The sequence below is a fragment of the Oncorhynchus mykiss genome, chromosome 4 (genome assembly GCF_057628025.1).
Source record: "Oncorhynchus mykiss isolate SJ-2025 chromosome 4, ASM5762802v1, whole genome shotgun sequence".
In the NCBI taxonomy this organism is placed as follows: domain Eukaryota; kingdom Metazoa; phylum Chordata; class Actinopteri; order Salmoniformes; family Salmonidae; genus Oncorhynchus; species Oncorhynchus mykiss.
In genome coordinates this window covers 42,533,949-42,553,600 of record NC_143025.1, presented here as the reverse complement: position 1 = coordinate 42,553,600, position 19,652 = coordinate 42,533,949, and the positions used below count along the sequence as shown (strand labels likewise).

The 19,652-nt window shown below is 41.9% G+C and overlaps 1 protein-coding gene and 1 long non-coding RNA gene across 7 annotated transcripts in view; one reads left to right on the top strand and one right to left on the bottom strand.

The window, feature by feature from the left end:
• mast2 (microtubule associated serine/threonine kinase 2) overlaps positions 1-19,652 on the top strand; it is a 164,947-nt gene that overhangs the window by 69,999 nt on the left and 75,296 nt on the right. For 3 of the 6 annotated variants that reach the window (XM_036969239.2, XM_090232064.1, XM_036969238.2), the window contains 2 exons: positions 15,221-15,312; positions 15,567-15,620. In XM_036969239.2, the coding sequence (XP_036825134.2) occupies positions 15,221-15,312; positions 15,567-15,620 (146 nt within the window). The remainder of the gene's footprint in view (positions 1-15,220; positions 15,313-15,566; positions 15,621-19,652) is intronic. The other 3 variants (XM_036969242.2, XM_090232065.1, XM_036969241.2) reach the window with 1 other exon arrangement.
• LOC149984020 (uncharacterized) overlaps positions 1-19,652 on the bottom strand; it is a 468,468-nt gene that overhangs the window by 394,011 nt on the left and 54,805 nt on the right. The gene's annotated exons all lie outside the window — the stretch shown is intronic.

Below are 19,652 nucleotides of genomic sequence, written 5' to 3'. Positions count from 1 at the left end.
TCTGGATCTGTTTGTTGTCCCTCTCTTTCTGAATCTGTTTGTTGTCCCTCTCTTTCTGGATCAGTTTGTTGTCCCTCTCTGTCTGGATCTGTTTGTTGTCCCTCTCTTTCTGGATCTGTTTGTTGTCCCTCTCTCTGGATCTGTTTGTTGTCCCTCTCTCGCTGGATCTGTTTGTTGTCCCTCTCTTTCTGGATCTGTTTGTTGTCCCTCTCTTTCTGGATCTGTTTCTTGTCCCTCTCTTTCTGGATCTGTTTGTTGTCCCTCTCTTTCTGGATCTGTTTGTTGTCCCTCTCTTTCTGGATCTGTTTGTTGTCCCTCCCTCTCTGGATCAGTTTGTTGTCCCTCTCTGTCTGGATCTGTTTGTTGTCCCTCTCTTTCTGGATCTGTTTGTTGTCCCTCTCTTTCTGGATCAGTTTGTTGTCCCTCTCTCTCTGGATCTGTTTGTTGTCCCTCTCTTTCTCGATCTGTTTGTTGTCCCTCTCTCTGGATCTGTTTGTTGTCCCTCTCTCACTGGATCTGTTTGTTGTCCCTCTCTTTCTGGATCTATTTGTTGTCCCTCTCTTTCTGGATCTGTTTGTTGTCCCTCTCTTTCTGGATCTGTTTGTTGTCCCTCTCTTTCTGGATCTGTTTGTTGTCCCTCTCTTTCTGGATCTGTTTGTTGTCCCTCTCTTTCTGGATCTGTTTGTTGTCCCTCCCTCCCTGTATCTGTTTGTTGTCCCTCCCTCTCTTGATCTGTTTGTTGTCCCTCTCTTTCTGGATCTGTTTGTTGTCCCTCCCTATCTGGATCTGTTTGTTGTCCCTCTCTTTCTGGATCTGTTTGTTGTCCCTCCCTCTCTGGATCAGTTTGTTGTCCCTCTCTGTCTGGATCTGTTTGTTGTCCCTCTCTTTCTGGGTCTGTTTGTTGTCCCTCTCTTTCTGGATCAGTTTGTTGTCCCTCTCTCTCTGGATCTGTTTGTTGTCCCTCTCTCTCTGGATCTGTTTGTTGTCCCTCTCTCTGGATATGTTTGTTGTCCCTCTCTCTGGATCTGTTTCTTGTCCCTCTCTCGCTGGATCTGTTTGTTGTCCCTCTCTTTCTGGATCTGTTTGTTGTCCCTCTCTTTCTGGATCTGTTTGTTGTCCCTCTCTTTCTGGATCTGTTTGTTGTCCCTCTCTTTCTGGATCTGTTTGTTGTCCCTCTCTTTCTGGATCTGTTTGTTGTCCCTCCCTCTCTGGATCAGTTTGTTGTCCCTCTCTGTCTGGATCTGTTTGTTGTCCCTCCCTCTCTGGATCAGTTTGTTGTCCCTCTCTGTCTGGATCAGTTTGTTGTCCCTCTCTTTCTGGATCTGTTTGTTGTCCCTCTCTTTCTGGATCTGTTTGTTGTCCCTCTCTTTCTGGATCTGTTTCTTGTCCCTCTCTTTCTGGATCTGTTTGTTGTCCCTCTCTTTCTGGATCTGTTTGTTGTCCCTCTCTTTCTGGATCTGTTTGTTGTCCCTCCCTCTCTGGATCAGTTTGTTGTCCCTCTCTGTCTGGATCTGTTTGTTGTCCCTCTCTTTCTGGATCTGTTTGTTGTCCCTCTCTTTCTGGATCAGTTTGTTGTCCCTCTCTCTCTGGATCTGTTTGTTGTCCCTCTCTTTCTCGATCTGTTTGTTGTCCCTCTCTCTGGATCTGTTTGTTGTCCCTCTCTCACTGGATCTGTTTGTTGTCCCTCTCTTTCTGGATCTATTTGTTGTCCCTCTCTTTCTGGATCTGTTTGTTGTCCCTCTCTTTCTGGATCTGTTTGTTGTCCCTCTCTTTCTGGATCTGTTTGTTGTCCCTCTCTTTCTGGATCTGTTTGTTGTCCCTCTCTTTCTGGATCTGTTTGTTGTCCCTCCCTCCCTGTATCTGTTTGTTGTCCCTCCCTCTCTTGATCTGTTTGTTGTCCCTCTCTTTCTGGATCTGTTTGTTGTCCCTCCCTATCTGGATCTGTTTGTTGTCCCTCTCTTTCTGGATCTGTTTGTTGTCCCTCCCTCTCTGGATCAGTTTGTTGTCCCTCTCTGTCTGGATCTGTTTGTTGTCCCTCTCTTTCTGGGTCTGTTTGTTGTCCCTCTCTTTCTGGATCAGTTTGTTGTCCCTCTCTCTCTGGATCTGTTTGTTGTCCCTCTCTCTCTGGATCTGTTTGTTGTCCCTCTCTCTGGATATGTTTGTTGTCCCTCTCTCTGGATCTGTTTCTTGTCCCTCTCTCGCTGGATCTGTTTGTTGTCCCTCTCTTTCTGGATCTGTTTGTTGTCCCTCTCTTTCTGGATCTGTTTGTTGTCCCTCTCTTTCTGGATCTGTTTGTTGTCCCTCTCTTTCTGGATCTGTTTGTTGTCCCTCTCTTTCTGGATCTGTTTGTTGTCCCTCCCTCTCTGGATCAGTTTGTTGTCCCTCTCTGTCTGGATCTGTTTGTTGTCCCTCCCTCTCTGGATCAGTTTGTTGTCCCTCTCTGTCTGGATCAGTTTGTTGTCCCTCTCTTTCTGGATCTGTTTGTTGTCCCTCTCTTTCTGGATCTGTTTGTTGTCCCTCTCTTTCTGGATCTGTTTCTTGTCCCTCTTTCTCTGGGCATGCTTGCTCTCTCTCACTTACACAGCTCGCATGTTGATCTCTGCCTTGCACAGAAGCCTCTCTTTCTGCATGACCCTTTAAGATATATGCCTAACATATATGCCTAACAAAAGTAAGACATATTCTGTCATATGCTGTACAAATTTAACTGAAAGCTTGAACATCTACTCGCTTTTCTTTTTTATCACTAACCTTCATCAGACATGCTCCCTCAGCCCTGTCAGCCTCCAGATTATTTCCCTCATTCTTGTGTGCTGTGTTCTGGCATGTATTGTTATTAAACTCATATTTAGGCTTAATAGGTGATTATTCAGTTTAAGTTTTAATTTGTTTGTTTGAACTGGTAAAATCTTAATTTCTCACCGGATTGGCCTTCGGCAGAGCTGCTGGCACTGCCTCTCTTGAAGAATTTCTGTATATCATTCTAACGTTAGTCGTTAGCTAGCCTACAGTTGAGAAATTCAGGATAATACAATGACATTGTGATCAACACTATGTCACCTTCTCTACACATTACCTACTTATAATTGTAATGGCCTACTGAATGAAAGCAATTGAGTATGAAAATATATGTGCATGATGTTACGTCATCTGTCTCATTTATAGCCTGGCACAGATAGCAAAACTACATTAAATACAATGTTAATTAGATATCATCGCCACATAACTTATGTCGAATTTAAAATACAGCGTTAACGTTACCGTTAGCTAGCTCGTAACATCAGTTACACTGTAACTTACAGGCAGCCTCACAGTAAAACGTTAACATATTGGTTAACCAAGCTTTGATTATGACCAAAGTCTATAGTAGTGAATAATCTCTCTCTGTCTGTTCTAACTCACCACAAATTCAAATCATAGCCTATCTGCATGACTCCGTTCTGTCAGAGCCTTTTCCTGTCCGTTTACTGCTAACAGTCTCAAGCCACAGAAGTAGCTAACATTAACCAAAATGTTAGCTACAAGTAGACCTAATAGTCACTAGCACTCTCTGCAGTCTCTGCAGCAGCAGCCTCCCCCACGTCTTAGTGCTCGCCCGGTAAGAAGTTTAAGATGTGATGGAACGGTTGACAAAAAAAAAGAAATAACAGAGAAAATATATTGACTGATATATTGATTTATTTAGGGGGGGGGGGGGGGGCTAATGAAGGCCTAGCGACATCCCTGTCGGATGACAATAGAATGTTCATGATGTCACTTCGACAACTGTATACAGACATGTCGATAGTATAAACCAGCCTTTAGTCTTGAAGTCTTTTGTTGTACACTACCGTACTTACTGTTTAGCACATGGCCTCATGTGAATCCTTAATGAGATGGGTGGGGCTAAGGCTTAAGAGGGTGTGAATGATGCTGAATGGGTATAGACAAAGAGGAGCTCTCCAGTAGGTGTACCAAAATATTCAAGGGTCATTTTCTCAAACTTTCAAAGCAGAATCACTTTCCCATTGTTCCTCAACTGTAGTATATGATATATATTTTTAAAGTAGAGTCGCTGCTTTAATCCAATGTAAAAAACACAATTTCAAATGTTGCTACTTAAGACTGAATCGAGCTGTCGGTCACAATTGAGCAACATTTCTTTGCCCCAAAGAATTCAGTCTGTTCTGGAGGCGTCCAACCCAGTACTAGATGTGTTTAAGCATGACCAGTCAAAAGGGTTTATAATGACTTTAGAAAGCATTCACACCACTTAGTTTTTTCCACATTTTGTTGTGTTACAAAGTGGTATTAAAATGGATTGAATTCTACTTTTTTTGTCAACACTCTACACAAAATACTCTGTCGAAGTGGAAGATCATTTCTAACGTTTGAACTTTTTTTTTCTAATATATTTGTATTAGATAAGTATTCATCCCCCTGAGTGATAACAGCTGTGAGTCTTTTAGGGTGTCTCTTAAGAGCTTTGTACATTATATGCTCATTTTTAAAACATTTATTCTTCAAGCTCTGTCAAGTTAGTTGTTGATCATTGCTAGACAGCCATTTTCAAATCTTCCCATAGATTTTCAAGATGATTTACGTCAAAACTTTAACAAGGCATCTTGGTAAGTAACTCCAGTTGTAAAGGTTCTCTTGAGTTGAAGGAGAGGCGGACCAAAACGCAGTGAGGTTTCTATTCATGGTTCTTTAATAAAGCACTTCACATGAACAGACTAACAAGAACCGTGAAAACCTAAAACAGCCCTATCTGGTGCAAACGCAGAGACAGGAACAATCACCCACAAAACCCAACACCAAACAGGCTACCTAAATATGGTTCCCAATCAGAGACAATGACTAACACCTGCCTCTGATTGAGAACCATATCAGGCCAAACATAGAACTAGACAAACTAGACATGTAACATAGAATGCCCACTCAGATCACACCCTGACCAACCAAAACATAGAAACATACAAAGAAAACTATGGTCAGGGTGTGACACCAGTGTATATTTGGCTTTGCATTTTAGGTTATTGTCCTGCTGAAAGCTGGAATTGTCTACCAGTGTCTTGGAAAGAGGACTGAACCAGGTTTTCCTCTAGGACTTTGTTTGTCCTTGCCGATGACAAGCATACCCATAACATGATGCAGCCACAACCATGCTTGAAAATATAAAGAGTGGTATTCAGTGATGTGTTGTGTTGGATTTGCCCGAAACATAATACTTTGTATTCAGGACAAAAAGTACATTTCTTTCCACATTTTGTGCAGTATTACTTTTGTGCCTTATTGCTAACAGGATGCACATTTTGGAATATTTTTTATTCTGTACAGGCTTTCTTCTTTTCACTCGGTCATTTAGGTTAGTATTGTGGAGTAACTACGTTGTTGATCCATCCTTAGTTTTCTCCTATCACAGCTATTTAACTCTGTAACTGGTTTAAAATTACCATTGGCCTCATGGTGAAATTCCTGAGTGGTTTTGTTCCTCTCTGTCAATTGAGTTAATAAGGACACCTGTTTCTTTGTATGGAAAGCCTCCCTGGTCTTTGTTGTTGAATCTGTACTTGAAATTCACTGCTCGACCGAGGGACCTTACAGCAAATTGTTTGTGTGGGTTACAGAGATTCAAAAATCATGTTAAATATCCTTATTGCACACAGAGTTAGTCCATTCAACTTATTATCGGACTTGGGAAGCACATTTTTACTCCTTTTTTGTTTTCTCCCAGCGCCAGTTTTATTTTTCGCTTTTCATTTTTTTTATTGGCCAATAGCCAGCTATTACCGGCTAACGGAAACCCTGGTGTGTGTGTGTGCATGTGTGTACTGTGGCCAGTGGGTGTTTATTGGTATGCATCCAACGTAAGCAGCCAAGCTTGGGTAAGAATTCCTTCATGAGAAGCTGTGTGTTTGATAATTCTCTTACCATCTGTCGAGATGCACGCTCTGCAGTGTGAGCTGTCCTCTTTATGGAACCGTCAGACCCTCCCTTTGACCTCTAACCTCTACTTGTCAGAGTGGTCAGGGGTCAATGCTTCTGGTCCAGGTAGACAGCATCATGGGATGTCTGAGAGGCCCAGTGGCAGCTGTATGGATGGACCTCTCTGGCCTCTCTCTGAGAGAGAGAGAGAGAACAAAAAAGATGGAGTGAACAAAGCACCAACAGAAAAGGCTAAAGCCTAAAGCAGCCTAGATCTAGGATAATTATCCTGGCTCTGTGTGAGGAGAGAGATGATGTATTTCCTAGAGGTTGACCGATTACGATTTTTCAATGCCGATAACGATTATTGGAGGACCAAAAAATGCCGATAACGATGAATAAACAATGAACTCTTTTATTTTTAACTTAATATAATACATAAATCAAATCAATTTAGTCTCAAATATATAATGAAACATGTTCAATTTGGTTTAAATAATGCAAAAACACAGTGTTGGAGAAGAAAGTAAAAGTGCAATATGTGCCATGTAAAAAGCTAACGTTTTAAGTTCCTTGCTCAGAACATGAGAACATATGACAGCTGGTGGTTCCTTTTAACATGAGTCTTCAATATTACAAGTGAATAATTTTTAGGTGGCAGTGCAGAAAGCAGAGCTTGTCTGCATGTTCCCCTGTCAGTCCGCTTATCATAAATGATCCCGACCTCACTGAACACTCTCTCGCTTGGGACCGAAGAAGGTGGGGGACAGAGAAACGTCTTTGCTAGTGGAGCGAGTGTTTGAAGTCTGTCCTCATTCTGTTTCAACCACTCCAAAGGCAAGCCACTCTCTCTGTCAATAACAGGCTCTGTGAGGTAACGCTCCAACTCAATTTCAAAACTGCTCTGGACTTCAGCCCTGCGCTCTTGGCTTCCAAGGATTCTAGCGCAAAGGCTGTCAACCAGACTGGGTGGCTGATCTACCCAGACTCTTTGCCTCTTTGCACCTGGATCTGGGTCTCCTCTTCACTCGTCCCTCCGGCTGTGGCTCTGGGATTTGGTTTCCTTAGTAGGTCAGATCCCTCCTTCAGCCACTCCTTTGCTTTCTCTAGTGCTGTCCCTAAGGTGAAGGTGTAACTCTTGTGACGTGGATCCAGGACAGTTGCCAGCACCAGGCACTTTGTCTCCTCGGCCTTGGAGAACCTCCTTGTCAGACTGTCCAACATGGTCTTCCGTAAAGTTTTGATGCCTTGAGTAGAAGGACCCTCCTGCTGCAGCATCAGCTTCCGCACCGACACACTGGGGATGATGCATTCGGCTGTAGAGTTGGAGTGGCTCATCTCCATTGTCACCTCCTCCGTAGGTGCCAGAGTCTCAATTAGGTTAGAGACAATGTCCCACTGTGCAGCAGACAAACTACTGATGTGTCCGTATTCACCTGCATACACATTCAGTGCACGCCTCTGTTCAAACATCCTCTGCAACATGTGTAGTGTTGAGTTCCAGCGAGTTTGAACTGTTTGGATGATGCTGTGTTTGGGATGGCCAAGCGCTTCCTGAATGGCCCTCAGCCTCTCTTTGGCCAGTACAGAGTGGTCGAAGTGAGTTGCAAAACCTCTTCAACATGGCAATAATGTCTAGCACACCTCTCTGACTGGATAGTCCATCATTGATTACAAGCTCTAGGGTGTGTGCACTGCAGCTGAAGTCTGGAAGCTCTGCCAGTCTCATACCTTTCACCATGTTTGCCCTACTGTCCCTGAGGATTTCCCAGTATTCCAACATGGTCAAGAACATCTCTCTGATGTGGTTTCCTGTGTGTGATCCAGTCATAGTCTTGACATTCAGCACAACCTGCTTTCTTGTCCAGACATTGTCAATTAAATGTCCAGTAAGGCTCATCAGGGACCCAGCAGTCAGTTGTGAATGCCATGTGTGGACTCTTTCGTGTGTTTTATCTAGCATTTCTGTGCGATATAATTTTTCATCTTTGATCCTTACCGGGGTTCAGCACCACTGTGAATGGTGGGTTGTCAGTGGCAATCATCTCCATAATTGCTTTATCCATCTTCTTGCCCCTTGGGTCTTTGTCCTGCCATTTTGTTTATGTATTAAAACGTTGTACGATTGTACGAGCCAGCGATGTCTGTGACATGTCTATCACTTTTTCATTGTGAAGAATTTGCCTTTGCTTTTTTTCATCATTGCTTCCTTATGGGCTTTTGGATGGGTGTTCTTAAGGTGATTCCACAGGTTGATGGTATTTTTTGATTTAGCCGTTGCTGACCCCATGCTTACATCTTTATCACAAATAAGACACCTTGCTTTCCCTGGTGCCGATTCAATGTAATAGTCCCACACTGGTGCTCTGCTTTTCTCTGCCATCTGTAAAATTAATATAATCATACATACACGCACAGCTCTCTGAATTGACAAGGATAATGAAGACACAAATACTCTCAACTGTTTGAATAATAAAACTAGACTTTAAGTTACCTGTGATGAATGTTGAAAACAAAAACTGTCATTTCTATATGCAGGAAATTCTATTTTAACAATAATCCCCATGACACCTTCCAGCAAAATCTGAAAAGCGGTTCCTTCATTCATTGATTCCATAGGATATTTTTAGATTCACTTAAAATAAGGTCTGTGTTTCGTGTAGGCTTACACCACCGTGACAATTTGATAACTGTGCAGATATCCATAGGACAAGGTAACTCTGATCAATATTGGCTAAATATATGTGAAGATAATTTTTTGGGGTAGAGTGGATTTATGAAAATATGTTGACAAATATTACCTTATCCTAGTGAGATTTACACGAGTATCAAATCGCTGAAGCGGTTTAAACCTGCACGAAACACAGACCTTATTTGAAGTAGATCAAGATATTCTCTATGGAAGACATGAACGTAAAAATAATGAAGGAACCCCTTTCAAGTTCAGCCGCAAGTTATTATAGGAGTTATGACTCTCTATACCATTTGTATTTCATATACCTTTGACTATTGGATGTTCTTATAGGCACTATAGTATTGCCAGCCTAATCTCAAGAGTTGATAGGCTTGAAGTCATAAACAGCGCTGTGCCTCAAGCATTGCTAAGAGCTGCTGGCAAAAGCAGTAAAGTGCTCTTTGAATGAATGCTTACCAGTCTGCTGCTGCCTTCCACCACTCAGTCAGACTGCTCTATCAAATATCAAATCATAGACTTATAATATAATAAACACAGAAATACGAGCCTTTGGTCATTAATATGGTCAAATCCGGAAACTATAGTTTCGAAAACAAAACGTTTATTCTTTCAGTGAATTTTATTGAATGGGTGGCATCCTTAAGTCTAAATATTGCTGTTACATTGCACAACCTTGAATGTTATGTCATAATTATGTAAAATTCTGGCAAATTAATTACAGTCTTTGTTAGGAAGAAATGGTCTTCACACAGTTCGCAATGAGCCAGGTGACCCGAACTGCTGCATATACCCTGACTCTGATTGCACTGAACATAAGAGAAGTGACATAATTTCCCTAGTTAATAATAATTGCCTGCTAACATGAATTTATTTTAACTAAATATTCAGGTTTAAAAATATTTAATTCATTTAGTTAATTCATCACCCGTTTGGCGAAGTTGAAGTAGGCTGTGATTCGATGATAAATTAACAGGCACGCATTGATTATATGCAATGCAGGACAAGCTAGTTAACCTAGTAATATCATCAACCATGTGTAGTTAACTAGTGATTATGCGAAGATTGATAGTTTTTTATAAGATGAGTTTAATGCTAGCTAGCAACTTTCCTTGGCTCCTTGCAGCCACAAGGTCATTCTGATGCTGCTCTCTCATAACAGGTGGTCAGCCTGCTACACAGTCTCCTCGTGGATTGCAATGTGATCGGCCATAATCGGCGTCCAAAAAGGCAGATTACCGATTGTTTTGGAAACTTGAAATCAGCCCTAATTAATCGGCCAATGCCAATTAATCGGTCGAACTCTAGTAGCTCCTAGCTAAGACCTCCCACCTGGTTACAGAGGTAGGCAGGTTGGTACTGTTGATGTATTCGCAGTAGCTGGATGATCCCACCAAACTGGATGATTCCTTTCATCAAACATACTTATAACTTCTGGGACCTCACTCAGGAGAGAGAGAGAGAGATTTGTTTGACCTGAGACTTGGGCTTTACGATGAGTCTCTGTTAAACCTTTCCTTAGTGTATAACGCTTTGAAGTAGACTTTGAGCACACACACTCACACAATCCTATTTTCCTAACTTAAATCTTAAACTCCTAAACCTAACCCCATTCCCTAAAATAGCCTCTTTCCTTCTGGGGACTGGCAAAATGTCCCCACTTGTCCGAATTTTCCTCGTTTTACTGTCCTAGTGAGGATTTCTGGTCCTCACAAGGATAATAAAAACAAACACACACACACACACACACGTGATGATCGCTGGGGGGTGGTCCAGAGGGGTGCTAGGGCCCCCACTTGGACGTCGGGTAAATTATTTATTATAATAATAATAATTAGCTTTTTCCTGCAATCTCGAGCCATAATCATTATGTTTAATTCTGCAGTGCCTTCAGGAAGTATGCATACCCCTTGACTCCAAATTGTGTTGTTTTACAGCCTGATTTTTTTCTCTCACCCATCAACACACAATACCCCATAATGACAAAGTGAAAACATGTTTTTAGAAATGTCGGGAGATCTGGGTGATTGTAATTACAGAGCAACTTTCATTTCACGCCCCTGCCTGCCTCCCTCCACACAGCCGCTCTCTTACCATAGCTATGTTAATGTGCCAAGGCCTTGTTGTGGATTTGATTTGGTCCTGTTTTTCTCTCCACCTAGACAGGATGTTGTTAAATATGTCTGCATGCGGTGAAGTGTTTCTCTAGTCTCTCGACTACCCCTCTGTTCTCGCCATCCTCCCGTCACAGCCTTTGAGTAGCAAAGTGCATGCCCTGCCCACCTAAGGATCTGTCTTTTTCTATTTCCTGAGTTTGAGGGGTGCAAAATCCACTTGTCACTTAAATGTCGCTGGATTGATTGCTTTCATTGTACTCCTGCGACTCTTCAATGCTCTCGCTTTTTTTCATCCGTCAACATTACTACCGCGGAAATGTTTGCAATGGCCTGTCAAACACAACCCGGTAATGGCTGAAATGGGATCAACGGAATACATCGTTTTTCCGTTCCGTCGCTTTGTCTGGGATTCAGAGCATCGTCTCGACACTTACATCACAAGAAAGAGAAGAAAGATTTGTGACATTGAAAAAAAGTTTTTTTTTGATACTGTTGAAATATTTACACATTTGAATCGCTGAAATGAAAGAAACTTCCAAAAAATAACACTCGGATTATAGTGATATTATGTCTGATCTCGCAAATAATGTAAAGTACAGTATGTATAGATAGGTGTAATCAGTGGCAATTTCAGCATGTAAATCTTGGTGGGCCAAAACAAGATTTAATATTGGGGATGCATGCTAGCAAAGCCACTACACAACACTGAACAAAACATGAATTGCACTAAAACGGTACATAAAGCTGTCCCAACAGCAGTCCCAACAATTTACCACTGCTACACCTGGCTATCAGTGGAGATTTGTCTGGTTGCTAAACAGTTCATTTTCTCTGCCAGATGCCATTTTATCTGTGGCCAATGATCTTGAGCCTTCTTGGATGGGTACTTCTAATATAACTCTATGGCAGCACCTAAGGGGCTTGAATTTTCAAGCTCTACCCTTAGACATGAGTGACAGAACACTGAGCCAATCACGCCATATCTAGAGAACATTACCAACCCCTACGCTCTGTATTTTCTGCTGGCTGCCCCACCACCACAGAAAGCACTGAGCTAGGTTGAAACACCTGCATTTTGGAGCTGCCTTACTCAAAAAACAAAAAAAACAAAAAAATCATTTTTGTATGCGGCTTTATTAACGCAATGATTATTTTTTACATTGTTTGTAAACTGATATGTGACAAATAGTTATATATATATATATATATATATATACATATATATATATATATATATATATATATATATATATATATATATATATATATATATATATATATATATATATATACATACAGTGGGGCAAAAAAGTATTAGGTCAGCCACCAATTGTGCAAGTTCTCCCACTTAAAAAGATGAGAGAGGCCTGTAATTTTCATCATAGGTACACTTCAACTATGACAGACAAAATGAGAAAAAAAATCCAGAAAATCCCATTGTAGGATTTTTTATGAATTTATTTGCAAATTATGGTGGAAAATAAGTATTAAACATGAGTTTTAGGTTGTAGTTATTATAGGAATTATAGGACTATTTCTCTCTATACCATTTGTATTTCATGAACCTTTGACTATTGGATGTTCTTATAGTCACTTCAGTATTGCCAGTGTAACAGTATAGCTTCCATCCCTCTCCTTGCTCCTACCTGGGCTCGAACCAGGAACACAATGACAACAGCCACCCTCCAAACAGCGTTACCCATGCAGAGCAAGGGAAACAACCACTCCAAGTCTCAGAGCGAGTGACGTTTGAAACGCTATTAGCGTGCACCCCGCTAACTAGCTAGCCATTTCACATCGGTTACACCAGCCTAATCTCGGGAGTTGATAGGCTTGAAGTCATAAACATCTGCTGGCAAACGCAAGAAAGTGCTGTTTGAATGAATGCTTATGAGCCTGCTGCTGCCTACCACCGCTCAGTCAGACTGCTCTATCAAATCATAGACTTTGCTATAACATGATAACACACAGAAATACAAGCCTTAGGTCATTAAAATGGCCGAATCCGGAAACTATCATCTTGAAAACAAGACGTTTATTCTTTCAGTGAAATACGGAACCATTCCGTATTTTATCTAACGGGTGGCATCCATTATTCTAAATATTCCTGTTACATTGCACAACCTTCAATGTTATGTCATAATTACGTAAAATTCTGGCAAACTAGGCGGCCCAAACTGTTGCACTGACTCTGCGTGCAATGAACGCAAGAGAAGTGACACAATTTCAACTGGTTAATATTGCCTGCTAACCTGGATTTCTTTTAGCTAAATATGCAGGTAAAAACATATATACTTCTGTGTATTGATTTTAAGAAAGGCATTGTTTATGTTTATGGTTTGGTACACATTGGAGCAATGATACGCACTGCATCGATTATATGCAACGCAGGACACGCTAGATAAACTAGTCATATCATCAACCATGTGTAGTTAACTAGTGATTATGATTGATTGATTGATTGTTTTTTATTAGGTAAGTTTAATGCTAGCTTGCAACTTACCTTGGCTTACTGCATTTGCGTAACTGTTACGGTGAGTGAATGAGGACCCAAAAGCGAACTAACTTAAACAGAGCTTCTTTAATAACCAAACATAGGTAGGCTCAGATAGACCGGCAGATTCCGACAGGACAGGACAAGGTTACAGCAAACATGACGATAGTCTGGCTCAGGCATGAAACACAACAAACAAGAATCCGACAAGGACAGGAACAAAAACAGAGAGAGATATAGGGGACTAATCAGAGGGAAAAGGGGAACAGGTGGGAGAAGGGGTGACGAGGTAGTCAAGAGGAGACAAGGAACAGCTTGGGGAAAGCGGGGGAGAAAAGGTAACCTAATACGACCAGCAGAGGGAGACAGGGTGAAAGGAAAGGACAGAAAGACACAACATGACAATACATGACAGTAACAGGCAGTCTCCTCGTGGAGTGCAATGTAATCAGGTGGTTAGAGCGTTAGACTAGTTAACTGTAAGGTTGCAAGATTGAATCCCCCGAGCTGACAAGGTAAAAATCTGTCGTTCTGCCCCTGAATGAGGCAGTTAGTTAACCCACCGTTCCTAGGCCGTCATTGAAAATAAGAATGTGTTCTTAACTGACTTGCCTAGTTAAATAAAGATTAAATCAATTAAAAATTTAAGAAATTGGCCAAATCGATGTCCAAAAAGATTTCCGATTGTTATGACAACTTGAAATTGACCCTAATTAATCGGCCATTCCGATTAATCGGTTGACCTCTAGTTCGAACCACCATCTCCTCTTTCATCACCTCTCTTCTCCTCTCCTCTTCAAACGTGAAACTATCTTCTCTCCCCTTCTCCTCTTTCATCTCATCTCTCCTCATCTGTCCTCTCTTCTCCTCTGCTCTCCACTCCTATGCAGGCTCCCTGCTGTAGACCACCTGCTGTGAAATACAAACATTAAGCAGAGCTCACTGATGGCACTGTTAGTTTGCTGTGTGTGTGTGTGTATATACCTGTTTTGTATGCTTGTGTACTGAACATTAGCGTCATCATCATTGCAGCAGTACTAGGCTAGCAGCTATAGTAGTAGTGCAAAGACGTCATTGAGCTCTGCAGGTGTTTTTATGTTGGGATTCTTACTGCGAACAGTTAATGGCTTATTATACTCATAAAACTAGAGATCAACAGTAACGGACACACACACACTGACACACTGTCCTCACGGACAGACAGAAGGACAGGCACACACACACACACACACAGTCCTTTCTTTCTCTCTCACACACACACCCACACACACACACACACACACACACACACACACACACACACACACACACACACACACACACACACACACACACACACACACACACACACACACACACACACACACACACACACACACTCCTCAGTCAGTCACCTCACACAAATCCAATGTAGTGTGCAGTTCTGATCAGTGGGCATTGAGTACTGTACAGGCTTCCAGCTGTGATGATTGGGTCTTTAGAGAGAGAGAGAGAGAGATGAAAAGCTGCTCAGACTGAGTGGAGCCGTTACTGAGAGTGGGGACAGAGAGAGAGGAGGGACAGAAACACAGAGACTCTGGGGTCAGCTGGAACGCTGTGTGTGTGTGTGTGTGTGTGTGTGTGTGTGTGTGTGTGTGTGTGTGTGTGTGTGTGTGTGTGTGTGTGTGTGTGTGTGTGTCTGTGTGTGGAGCTGCTACACTGTTCCTTTAACTAGGTCTACTGTAACCCCTAATGTGCTTGAAGTGGAGAGTCTTAATAAAGCAACTTTTTCGTTGATATGCGGACACTGGAAGAGTGAATGGAGTGTTGATAGAACACATTATGGGAATAAGTGTTCATCTGGTTCTGGTTCATCTGGTACTGGAAATCTCCTCCCAGTTCAATTGAATGTACTGCCTCGGTGTGTGTGTGTGTTTGTGTGTGTGTGTGTGTGTGTGTGTGTGTGTGTGTTGTCGTTTTTAAGTGTGTTTGTGGATCTTCTCTAAGTGTGTGTGTCTCCTTTCTCCCCAGCTGTCGGACCAGCAATAGGAAGAGCCTGATTGTGACATCCAGCACCTCTCCTACACTACCCAGACCACACTCGCCACTACATGGACACCCAGGTAAGACACACACACACACACACACACACACACACACACACACACACACACACACACACACACACACACACACACACACACACACACACACACACACACACACACACACACACACACACACACACACACACACACACACACACACACACACACACACACACACACACAACCCTCATCAAATATGGAGCTTTTATATGGAGCAGTTCATTATAACATAAACAAACAGCATGCTGTTTCTCTCTGGGGGTTTTCAGCAGAAAAGTCTACATGTGGTCCACCAGAAATACAGCATCACATCAGTGTTTTCCGTAAGTACATGGAGTAGCTAGCCAAATAGCAAAAGTAGCCAGCCAGGGAGTTCCAGGAAAGAAATTGCAGAACAAGCTCTATTTTGGTGGCCTCTGGCACATTCTGATGACTTGATTCCATCCACAATACACAACTAAATTATTGAAAACGTTAAAGGGATACTTCGGACTTTTATCTGCTTCCATAGAGTCAGATTAACTCATGGATACCATTTTTATGTCTCTGTGTCCAGTGTGAAGGAAGTTAGAGGTAGTTTTGCTAGCCAATGCTAACTACCGCAATGACGGAAGTCTATGGGTATCTGCTAGCAAGAGCACTCCAAGAAAACGTTCACAAGTTACAAAATCTTAAAATACATTTTTATTATACTGTAATATTGCTCTAAAAGTTGAATTTTTCTCAGAATCAGCTCTTACTTCAGAAAACAATCCCACAACACGCTCGGCATCCCACAGTGAGGAAATACAAATCCATGCTCACTCTTCATATACTTGTGGGTAAAAAAATATTATAAACTTGTGGGTTAGTTGTATGGAGATAGCTAGCAATTGCATTAGTATTCATCTTCAGTGCCCACTGCACTGAAGATAGGAAACACTGTCACCACTGATAAATCCACCATAATTGAGAATTTCAATAAGCAATTTTCTACGGCTGGCCATGCTTTCCACCTGGCTACTCCTACCCCGGTCAACAGCACTGCACCCCCCACTGAACTCGCCCAAGCCTTCCCCATTTCTCCTTCTCCCAAATCTGCTCAGCTGATGTTCTGAATGAGCTGCAAAATATGGACCCCTACTGGACCCTTTCTTTCTAAAATTATCTGCCAAAATTGTTGCCACCCCTATTACTAGCCTGTTCAACCTCTCTTTCGTGTCGTCTGAGATTCCCAAAGATTGGAAAGCAGCTGCGGTCATCCCCCTCTTCAAAGGGGGTGACACTCTTGACCCAAACTGCTACAGACCTATATCTATCCTACCATGCCTTTCTAAGGTCTTCGAAAGCCAAGTCAACAAACAGATTACCGACCATTTCGAATCTCACCATACCTTCTCTGCTATGCAATCTGGTTTCAGAGCTGGTCATGGGTGCACCTCAGCCACGCTCAAGGTCCTAAATGATATCTTAACCGCCATCGATAAGAAACATTACTGTGCAGCCGTATTCATTGATCTGGCCAAGGCTTTCGACTCTGTCAATCACCACATCCTCATCGGCAGACTCGACAGCCTTGGTTTCTCAAATGATTGCCTCGCCTGGTTCACCAACTACTTCTCTGATAGAGTTCAGTGTGTCAAATCGGAGGGTCTGCTGTCCGGACCTCTGGCAGTCTCTATGGGGGTGCCACAGGGTTCAATTCTTGGACCGACTCTCTTCTCTGTATACATCAATGAGGTCGCTCTTGCTGCTGGTGAGTCTCTGATCCACCTCTACGCAGACGACACCATTCTGTATACTTCTGGCCCTTCTTTGGACACTGTGTTAACAACCCTCCAGGCAAGCTTCAATGCCATACAACTCTCCTTCCGTGGCCTCCAATTGCTCTTAAATACAAGTAAAACTAAATGCATGCTCTTCAACCGATCGCTACCTGTACCTACCCGCCTGTCCAACATTACTACTCTGGACGGCTCTGACTTAGAATACATGGACAACTACAAATACTTAGGTGTCTGGTTAGACTGTAAACTCTCCTTCCAGACCCATATCAAACATCTCCAATCCAAAGTTAAATCTAGAATTGGCTTCCTATTTCGCAACAAAGCATCCTTCACTCATGCTGCCAAACATACCCTTGTAAAACTGACCATCCTACCAATCCTCGACTTTGGCGATGTCATTTACAAAATAGCCTCCAATACCCTACTCAACAAATTGGATGCAGTCTATCACAGTGCAATCCGTTTTGTCACCAAAGCCCCATATACTACCCACCATTGCGACCTGTACGCTCTCGTTGGCTGGCCCTCGCTTCATACTCGTCGCCAAACCCACTGGCTCCATGTCATCTACAAGACCCTGCTAGGTAAAGTCCCCCCTTATCTCAGCTCGCTGGTCACCATTGCATCTCCCACCTGTAGCACACGCTCCAGCAGGTATATCTCTCTAGTCACCCCCAAAACCAATTCTTTCTTTGGCCGCCTCTCCTTCCAGTTCTCTGCTGCCAATGACTGGAATGAACTACAAAAATCTCTGAAACTGGAAACACTTATCTCCCTCACTAGCTTTAAGCACCAACTGTCAGAGCAGCTCACAGATTACTGCACCTGTACATAGCCCACCTATAATTTAGCCCAAACAACTACCTCTTTCCCTACTGTATTTAATTAATTTATTTATTTTGCTCCTTTGCACCCCCATTATTTTTATTTCTACTTTGCACATTCTCCCATTGCAAATCTACCATTCCAGTGTTTTACTTGCTATATTGTATCTACTTTGCCACCATGGCCTTTTTGCCTTTACCTCCCTTATCTCACCTCATTTGCTCACATCGTATATAGACTTGTTTATACTGTATTATTGACTGTATGTTTGTTTTACCCCATGTGTAACTCTGTGTCGTTGTATGTGTCGAACTGCTTTGCTTTATCTTGGCCAGGTCGCAATTGTAAATGAGAACTTGTTCTCAACTTGCCTACCTGGTTAAATAAAGGTGAAATAAATAAGTAAATAAAATAAAATAAATAAAAAAGATGGCCAAGCTTTGTGTGGTAGCAGGGTGTACTGTAGCAGCACTTGCTATGCAAATGTGAGTATGCCTCTATGGCTATGCAAATTAAACACTTTGTAAAAAATGTATCCCACTTTGTAAAAAGCAAAAAAACACCTGTAATATATTCAATTACATTTTTATTCTATGAAGATTGTAATTGTGTCAATATGTTGTGAATATTTGTAGAAAAATCCTCACAGCTGTTTTCCAAACTAAAATGGGAAGTAGAACTTGCGGCGCACCAGTTTACCATGTACAGTAGGCTACAGATGTCTCACCGTGTGAGTCATCAAAATTACGATCTTGCGTTCGGGCCTTTCCGGCAGTCTTTGTGGTTGTTATGCGGGGAGCAGGAATTGTACAATTGTAATCTAACAAAAAAAAAAATGTAAAGTTGTAATTAGTTTATATACATCACCAACTATATACATTTCTGATAGGGTCCATTACCTGCTACCTTACCCCCTAGACAGGTCAAATTAGTTGTGGTATTGAGTAGAAAGATGACTTTACAATAAAAATTACTGAAAATGTATGAATTCAGTGTATTGTTAGTTGTTTTGGATATTGTCTAGGTCTAGGCCTATATGATCAGGACTATTTACTAAGTAAGATTACCTTTTTTAAACATTAAACCTGTCTTCTCTTGAGATTAAAGTGATATTTAAAGTTTTACTGATATGAATTTCCACAAAAACATTTTTTTTCAAATTATGAATTATATTAGCTCAGCTGCTGTGGACACATAGGGTAAGGAAGCCAATGTGTCCTTCTGTAATTTAAACCTTTAACAGTTTGGCATGTCAATCAATCAATGTGGGTGGGATTGTCAGGGGATGGGGCAGGTTGTGTGTAAATCATAGAGTTAGGGTTTCAGACCTGCCGATCAATCACTGTGGGTGGGACTTTTTTGGGAAGGTTGTAGATTATTAATCTAGTCAGAATAAATATTTTAGTCTTCTCTTTGACCCCCCCCCCCCCCCCTTCCCGCCAGATTGTGCACCCCCACTTTTATACAATGTCAGGCACCCATGAATAGACCTACAGCTATGATTGAAGAATGAAGCAGGTGTTAAACAGGGGCTTTGCTACACAGAAAACAGTCGACTACTCCATTGTTGACACTTTCATCAAATCAGTAGGCCTATGTCAACATATTTAATACGACCATATACCGTGCTTTCAGAAACTATTCAGACCTCTTGACTTTTTCCACATTTTGTCACAGCCCAAAACAATCTTAAAACCTGTTTTTGCTTTGTCATTATGAGGTATTGTGTGTAGATTGAGGGAGAACAAAAATAATTTAATCAAT